General features: G+C 39.1%; 2 protein-coding genes across 2 annotated transcripts in view; both read right to left on the reverse strand.

Moving 5' to 3' along the window:
- The window catches only part of LOC139947869 (gamma-aminobutyric acid type B receptor subunit 1-like), a 223,154-nt gene extending 214,018 nt beyond the window's left edge, over nt 1-9,136 (reverse strand). Inside the window, exon 1 of the mRNA XM_071945696.1 lies at nt 8,405-9,136. Within this exon, the coding sequence (XP_071801797.1) occupies nt 8,405-8,692 (288 nt within the window). The 5' untranslated portion in view covers nt 8,693-9,136. The remainder of the gene's footprint in view (nt 1-8,404) is intronic.
- The window catches only part of LOC139947870 (guanine nucleotide-binding protein-like 1), a 395,329-nt gene that overhangs the window by 132,043 nt on the left and 254,033 nt on the right, over nt 1-9,253 (reverse strand). The window lies entirely within an intron of this gene.

The following is a 9,253-nucleotide window of genomic DNA, read 5'->3' on the forward strand; positions in this document are numbered from 1 at the left end:
TCCTGAGAAACGTTTCATGCAAACAATTTCTCAGATTTAATTGGTTTTGATCCCTCTCTGTAAAACTACATTTATTTGAGGGGAATTGTTTCTCAGAATGTCAAACATTATCAACAGCTGCAGTGTAAGTTGTTTATGGTCATCAATGTTTGGAGTATACGACCAAAGGTATACTCTTCCCTTTAAGCGCAAACCTTTTTTAATATAAACAATAAATAGTCAACATTTATTAAGCACTTCATAAGCAGTGTTATGACGCACTTATATACAAATCAAGCACTTGTGATGTCAGACAACAAAATAAAAAAGTTGTCAGTTGCCAATGATTTATATCAAGCAAAACTTACGGAAGAGTCCTTCATTTTTATTTTACCAAGTCAAAATTCAAGCACGATGAAAAATTCACATGATGATTATGATGATGTTGAATCACAGCATTTGTATGGCGGCATACATGTATCTATTTCAAACACATATGTATACATGGTACATGTACATTTATGGTATCTTACAAGTTACAACTCAAAAGTTAAGACTAAACTTGTGTATGGGTTTCTTCAAGTAGTGCTGTACTTTCCCTTTAAGTCAACGTAACTACCACGGCGATATAATTTCACTATCTCACTACACCTAGAGTAACAAGATGCACCCCTTTTTTTCACACTTGCCCATTGCGTTTAATGGGAGCGGGGCTCAAACTACGTCATGGAACGCAAACAGGTTAGCGTTTCAAATAACAACGAGGGGCAAGCGTATGTTAATGCGGAGTAATGAGAGAGCTACCCAGTCCCCATTACACATATTCTCTAATCCTGACAATCAATTTGAAATTGGGTTAGCTACATCATGTCTAGCCAGCATCATGTACATGTAGCCCCCGAGGTTACAACGTCTGTGCATAAAACTGGATGCACACTCAATGGGAAGACTGCACTTTAAGATGCCGCACACTAAATAAATACACATTTTTTCAAGAGACAAAAGGAAATCTATTCCGAACTACCCAGTCTTGGAATTTCATCTTAGAAAGGGCGAGGCCGTTTTCGTTTTGAAAAAGGGCCCTTCCTTTGGAAAATCTTTAAGTCAATGGGAAACTTTGAAGGGGCACCAAGGCCAAGACCAGGGGCAATAGGGGGCATGTCCTCTCTGGCCTGCATGTAATTCCAGGCCTGACTACGGCAAACTTCAGAGCTTCATGACTAGTAAATCCTTCAACAAATCCTTTGGACAGAAAACTAAACATTTTCACAAAAGCGCATTTGCAAACAAAGCGTAACTACAGTGTCTTTGAACATAAAAGGTTTGGTCAATTACATTCAGATGTAGTGTGACAAGCATGGAATAGATGTTCATTATTGCCGCAAGTCCACAAGAAGAGGCTTTACAGAGTAGTAAGAGATGTACTGCGGAATGTAATCTTCATTTGTTACGCTACACCCATTTCTGTCAGATCGTCTAGTAACGTAACCATTCCACAGTAATCCATCAAAGAAAGCGTAGTATCCAGAACTCTTCTACAATGGGAAGAATCGGAATCAATATTCTTATAAATCTCTGGCATTTAAGTCAAAATTATTCAAAATCCAGCATTGAAGGGACACTTTTTCATCAGGTAAAGGGCATTTCTTTGAGAAAAAAAAAAGGAAATTGCTTCTTACACTGTACAAGGGCAGTGCGACAAAAGCAAAGGGGCACCCACAGCAATTTGCCGGAGGTAAATTTGAAGATTGCAACAGAGACATGGTAGGGATTGTCAAGTAGGTGTGGATTTCGTGCACTGAGTGTCATTTGCGTAAAGGCAAGGAGAGGGGAATGACTGGCACTTCCACATGTTGAACATTTATGAGGAACTCAAGAACTGAACACATAATGGGGTTAAATAAAGCCATTGGACATTTTCGGTACAGACCAAAAAAAAAGGTTCATAGATTTACAAATAACTTACAGGGTTTACAGAAGGTAATGGTGAAAGACTTCTCTTGAAATATTACTCCATGAAATGCTTTACTTTTTGAAAAAACATTAAAACAATATCAATCTCGGTATCGAGAATTACGGATTTATTTTAAACACATATCATGACATGGTGAAACGTGCAGAAACAAGGGTGGTTTATTTTCTCCCGACTCCGATGACCGATTGAGTCTAAATTTTCACAGGTTTATTATTTTATATAGAAGTTGTGATACACGAAGGGTGGGCCTTGGACACTTCTGTTTACCGAAACTGTCCAATGGCTTTTACTGTCCTTACTCTATGCTTAGACACAAGCACAGACAGCAGGCCTGATACTTGACAGAGGCATCAAATGCAATTGCCTCCATGCCCCTGGGTCTTTGCCGCGGTGCCCTTGAAATGTTCTCCAGTATAGATTTACAATTTCCTCATAAGGTGCCCTTTACTACGGAGAAAATGTCATGCTTGGTGCCGCATGCCCTTGCCCTTTCAAAAACAAACAGGCCTGCAGACAATTCCCAGAATAGTGGCCACAACTTGGAACAAAAAATCTCCCACCCGCTGGCAACTTGCATAAAAAAAACTCACAACTACGACTTTAATCAAAATCTTTGAATATCATTTACTGTGCTCCAAGCCATCAATTTAGTTAAGACATTAGTTATAAGAAACGTATCATACTTCATGAACAAGTCTGTTTTTTTTATCGAGCCAAAGATAGATCGTTTACACAGAATCCTATGTAAAACTAACCCTTCCTTGTGTATAAACAACATCGATGATCAGGTGTCATACGGAATTAAATATCAAACCCTTCAACACTTGCAACTTGAGTCCCCCTGGGCGGTATGGATACAGTACATTTCTATTGATTTATTATTTCCTATTTGGATAATCTTCAGTATCTTTGAGGCTGATAAGGTAACATGCACCCAGGCACTGTCCCTATTATACAGTGCTGTAACATTTTCCACATAGGTCATCTACTGTAAATGAAAAGATGCCTTCAAAATGAGTTTCCTTCCAACCCCACAGAGTTTTAGATCCACAGGGGTTGATAAACTACATCACCTCGGACCAATCATAACACAGATATGGGAAGCTATACGTCACTATAATAATAATAATATCAAAGTCTTATATAGCGCACGTATCTACCAAACAAGGTACTCAAGGCGCTGTGTATATACAAACTTTCAGAAAGATAGGTTATTGCAGTGATGAATGTTTATCCAATGAAATCATATGACCTGTTCTTATCCTAGCGAATATCGAGAGGGGACCAGTCTAATCTGTTTGCTGAGCATTGGAAATATTGCTTACCCGAGACTGGTTACCAGCCAAAGTATATAATAAAAGTTTGATAACTTTGTTGAGCAGCACCTTATAAGCAATGATTTTGTATTGCAATATTACCCCTATCCACCTACACTTAAATTCATAACTGATTTTTATGCACACCCAAACTAACCATGCTCTGCCCCAAGGCCAAGCAAATCAACCTTAATAGTGTCTCCTATCAATTTTAATTTTCTGTATAATTTAGATTTGTGAATTTGAATGTGTAAAGAATTTGAATTCCAAGAAGGTATCTGAGATGTATCAGAGAAATGTGCCTTTAGTGTGTGCTACATCTGTATCGTTCATCTAATGAAATGGATTGATTTAACACTGTATACCGGGGATGCAAGACTGTATACATTTTGCCTCTGGCTCCCTTTAAGTATTCCGATGCCCTAAGTTCAAAATAATCAACATTTACATCTAAAGCTAAGCCAGACTACCTCATACAATGAGAAATTTAATTTGGGGAATTGAGACAAACTTAAAATTGTGTTTATAACCTAAACAGTTCTGTTCAATGTCTCCAAGTTAAAGAAACAAACTTCCAAAAAATGTTTTGAGGAAAGGGGGCGTAATCATTCTTGTGGTATTTTTTTTAATGCACAACTATTTTTAAATCTTCCTTATTGAGGAATATGTAATCTTATGAAAACAAGTCGAGAAAACAAGATGAGGAAATAAGACAAGACAATCTTTCTGGAGAAGATGAAGAGAAGACGATTAAAATCTTCACATCAGGAACCTTCCTCGATACAAGAGCCCCTCTGGAGGCGCCAGCTTACAAAGCAATTTTCATTACACGCATTACAAGGAATGTATTAAGGAAATCCCTTCTGAAAACAATAAATGCTGGCACAATCTAGACTTCATCTGCAGAGAAAATAACGTCCAAGCCGCTCAGAACTAGAACTTGGGGCCATCAACACACTTTACCCTGATTGATATAGCCCATCTACTCCAACCCACATGACCTCGTGACGGCCAGCTTTAAAACCATGGCTCCCACCATCTTTAAGGATTACCCGGTGCTCCGGGAAATATTCTCAGCATTTTTCAGATAACCTACAACCAATTTTTTGTTTGTTTTCCATTCATTCCATTCAAGACGGTGGTGAGAAAACGTAATCTGCTTTGAACTCTTTACCCACTATAAAAAGCCTCCCGCATCATACAGCCACAGCCCTATTTAATGAACAGGGATTCTCTACGAGATTAAAAAAATGCTTGGAAGGATTAAGCGCAAGTTTTCACCTTTCGAGGAAGCCATGATATCACAATTGTACACTGCTATTTGTACAGGCCTCGTCAAGTCTACCTTGCAAAGATGCATAACATGTAGTTCGTGCATGTTTTCACAATACTTGACCCGCTTATGACAACAGATATATATGGATGAGAAATCCGTTTTACCGGGGCCTGCTTGGAACAGTATGTGGAGCATCAACGTCAAACGGCAAATAATCAATTGACTACTTTAAGACTCACATGGGCAAGGCAAAATCGATGCCTCTTGGGTTTGTTTAAGCCTTCCCCCTCTCATCAGGGTCTCCATGTCCAAGTCTCTAATCAAGTTGAAATGGATTCTCAAAAACTGAGATTATATGTATATACTTTTGAATAGAACATGTAATACTGTCTACGAGACTTTGCAGCGTTTAAGAAGCATGACAGCTTGGCACGCTTGGGCTCATGAAATTTGAAGCTTAGCGAGGCGTAAGATTCAATCTTTAAAGATGAATTGTATCCTAACACATTATTGATATATAATTTGCAGCATTTTCGCCCTATATAATGCCGATCTAAGTGATATTGCAGGGTATAAGATGCATTACAGTTTGGCACGCTTTGGCTCATGAAATCTGAAGCTTAGAATAGCATGGTGTAAGATTCAATCTGAAGATGAACTGTATCCTGAACTACCTTCACGGGTAAATACTGGCAGAGACTCTGTTCTCTATTTAAAATTGTACATCCAATCTTATTGAGCTGGAGTGCAGTCATACATAACAGGATTCAAATTGTGATGTTTTTTTAAGCAGAGCTAAATTCACAAGTAAATTTAACAGAAGTGTAAACATTCTAACTAGGAACCCCGAACAAAGATATTAGGGCTATAGCTCAGTTGGTAGAGCACCAACACATTAATCTGGAGGTCGATGGTTTGAATACCACTCTAGTCAATGTTGTTTTGTTCAATCCAAAATCATTTACAACTTATACAGTCAGTTTCCCGCGTGGTTTATTACTTGATAACATTAGTTTCACACACATTTAATGAAACCACAGATTTGTCTCAAAAATATTTTACCATATACAACCACTAAATGAATCACACTAGTAGTAACTGCATAAAACGCATGCCAACTGTTTGCTGACTCAGACTATGAATGTCCAAATTTCCAAATTGAATTATCATTATGTTGTTGCAACAGAAAGTCATTCTTCACATGAGTGCAAATGTCTGCAATGAACTCCTACACACGACATGTTCGACTTTTCGCACAGCGTTGGTCCGCGGCGCGCTTCATGCATTTAATACACACCATATTGAATACATCATGGGAAGAATGACCTTTATCCAAGACGCCAACCCACTCATTGAAATACACAAAAGAGTTTCCCTTTTCTAAAAGATATCAGACAGAAGTGTATCACCTGTCTTTTTCAATTTATCTCTTGGATGATTCCCAATGAAGCAGCCATATACACACAGCCTCGTTTTGTATTACTGTACAGAGCGCGCATTGAGGAGAACACCAGCACACTGCCTCTTTATAGAGCTAGCCGTAGCTTCTTTCAGCAGAAAGCCCCATTGACCACTTGTTCATCTGGAGGCTGATGGATGCAATTGCTGCAATTGTGACAAATTGGTTTAGTTTTGACAAATTGCTTCATTTCCTTGTTGCGGCATGCCTCGCAAAATGGAATTCTCAACAGACTGCAGGTATTCCAGGCTGCTTAAAGGAACACGTTGCCTTGGATCGGTCGAGTTGGTCTTCGAAAAGCACTTGTAACCGTTTGTCACAAAATGCATATGGTTAGAAAGATGTTTTAAAAGTAGAATACAATGATCCACACACATTTGCCTCGAAATTGCATGGTTTTCCTTTTACTTTGCGAACTAACACGGTCGGCCATTTATGGGAGTCAAAAATCTGACTCCCGTAAATGGCCGACCGTGTTTGTCGACAAGGTAAAATGAAAACCACGCAATTTCGAGTGATGCTTGTGTGGATCATTATATTCTACTTTTAAAATATCTTTCTAATCATATGCATTTTATAACAAATAAATACAAACACTTTTCAAAGACCAACTCGACCGATCCAAGGCAACATGTTCCTTTAATATATTATCTGGGGCAGGGGACACATTCAAACTTATGTGACAGTGAGAGTAGATATATGTGTTATTTGTAGCTTATGTTTCTATAATGACAAGTACATTAAAACATGTACAATAAAACAATTCGATGTAGTCTAATACAATTGGATTTTCTTTTCAATGTCCAAATATCAAACGTCCTTATTCGTGTAGGACTGCAGTATTTTTAAGGGTTACATTTAAAAGAGTACAGCTAGTCGAGAAATAACATGTCACTACTCGTAGCAACACATGAATTGTGTTTTTCTTCTACTCATTTATATTATTTTGTCAAGAATTCTGGTATAAAGTCTTGAAATACATTTTGAGCAGACATTAATCTTTATTATATGACTAATCTTATCAGCATAAACAGGATGCATTAATGAAAGTTGAAATTGTAGACAGGTTTTATCACCTCATCCGCACTAACATTCAAAGTGATTATACAGTACATGGCATACCCTATATGTCATCAAAATTCTGCACCAAAGTTCTTAAACGTGTTCATGTACAATATGGGTCAAAGTCGAATGCAACAATGAACAAATAATTATGTTTTAATGAAGGTTTCAAAGTCCTGTTGCATGTTTGTTATCAATCAAGTTGATCGGTTTTGGTGATGTCTCCAATGCATTAAACTATAAGAGGTCAAATCTAATACGCGTGTATATTAAAACCTGATGGTGTAAACCACTCATTTGTAATCTGTGTACAGGGATCACAAAAATAGAATTGACTTCATTGTTTAGGCTGAAATATTCAAGCCAAAGTCTGGTTTGGAACAAAATTTAGAAAGCTTGTGTACAAAACAAATTTGAATTAAAAAAAAGTAGGAGTGCCAACATTGTTAACTTATAATAGAATTCTGTATATAATGTGATAGATACAGCAAATCCAAGTGTCCAACCATAAAGACAATGCTCAGCTCAGCTAGTGTATATGGCTAGAGACATGGCACTTAGAGGTGCAGTGCACCCAAGGGGAAGAATCAGAAAAAGGGGCGGTAACATTTTTACCAAAAGGAACACTTGGGGCACTGAAAGGGCTGGGTCTGGGGGTGGGGGGGGGGGGCGATTTACATACCCTGGCAATAATATAGTCTGTTTTAGTTTTTCGTTTGCATTTTACATGAAGAGGCCTTTAACCACTGAAATCAAATTACCAGCTCTACCCGATAACCTGTTGAAGATTTTATTTCCAAGCCCCCCTCCAAATACATTTTGATGACTGCATGCACCATACCAATGGTGCCTTAATCCTGGTGTATAAAACAATACTAGTCTCAATGGCAAAACAAAATGGGCAATGTCATTCTTCCTACATTGAAAAGTGCATCCCTTCACAAGAGTTTGAAGCAGATCTGCACACAAAAATAGTTAAGCCACTCACACACAGCCAATGCCATAATTGCAGTATAATTTGTCCCAGTATAATTGCTGTAGTTGCAATGACTGAAAAGGCTTGTTCTGATGCATTGGTGAGTGAGGGCCTACATCAAAGATTTACAGGTGACCTACACCATGCACAAAATGCAGGGGACAGAACATGGACCTTTCACGAGTTTAAAGAAAGCATCTGACAGTTGATACCAACATGACTGACCGTCCTGATACTGATAAATCGGCCCTAGTATAACCAGATACCAATTTCTGCTGCAGCTTTAAGATTTATGGAGCAAGTTCAAAATATATAAATTGTACCAAACTTTTTTCCCAAGAAAACTGCATGAAAAGCTTACCTTGCTATCGCTCCAAATGAGTTTCAGCCGATATCCAGGTAAAATGTCCGACCTGTTGTTAACATCCGCCAATGCCATAAGGGCGGCGGGCAAGCCAGCCTCCCCACCGTCCCACGTGCCTCCGGTTATGGACATGGTACTCCCGATGTAGAGGTTGGTCAGGCCGTCTTTGTAGCCCGGGTCTTCGCTCTCAAACAGCTCTATACCTGTGCCGTTCATACTGGTGGTTTGCACCAGCAGCACACTCAGCACGAGGAGCACAAGAAGACGTCTAAATTCCCGCTGCATGACGTCTGCTTACACCGAATGAATGATGGAACTAACGGCCACCGAGACCTGGCAACAACACTCGCTTGCGTTGACACGGGCCGTTTTATTACCCAACACGGCGAGAGCCACCACAATAAATTCACACTCACGACAGTTGGCTGTGTTTTTAAACCAAAAACAGAGGACTGGCCGTCTTTCCGTCGTGGTAGACTGAAGCTATAGCTGTCGTTGTTGTTTTACTTCCAATGGTGTCACTGGCTGAAAAAAATACCGTACAGCATGACGACAAAGTTAGCAAGATGACATTCCCCACGACAGTGCACGCGGACTGTACGACATCACCGACTACCCTCGTGTACGTACTGCACTGTAATGCACTGCAAACTGCACTGCACTGTTGGTCGATGTAGCCTTGTTGGAATTTTTGTACTTTATCGTCTGCAAAAAAAAACATACCGCGCTTTTTTGCCTCGGACTTCACCACGAGGATATTTATCGAGCGCCATCTACGTCCAATTTTGTTACGCTAAATTATTTTCGTTCAGATGACGTCACTCATACGCTGTTCAACTTTGACCT

The sequence above is a fragment of the Asterias amurensis genome, chromosome 15, assembly GCF_032118995.1.
Source record: "Asterias amurensis chromosome 15, ASM3211899v1".
Taxonomy (NCBI): Eukaryota; Metazoa; Echinodermata; class Asteroidea; order Forcipulatida; family Asteriidae; genus Asterias; species Asterias amurensis.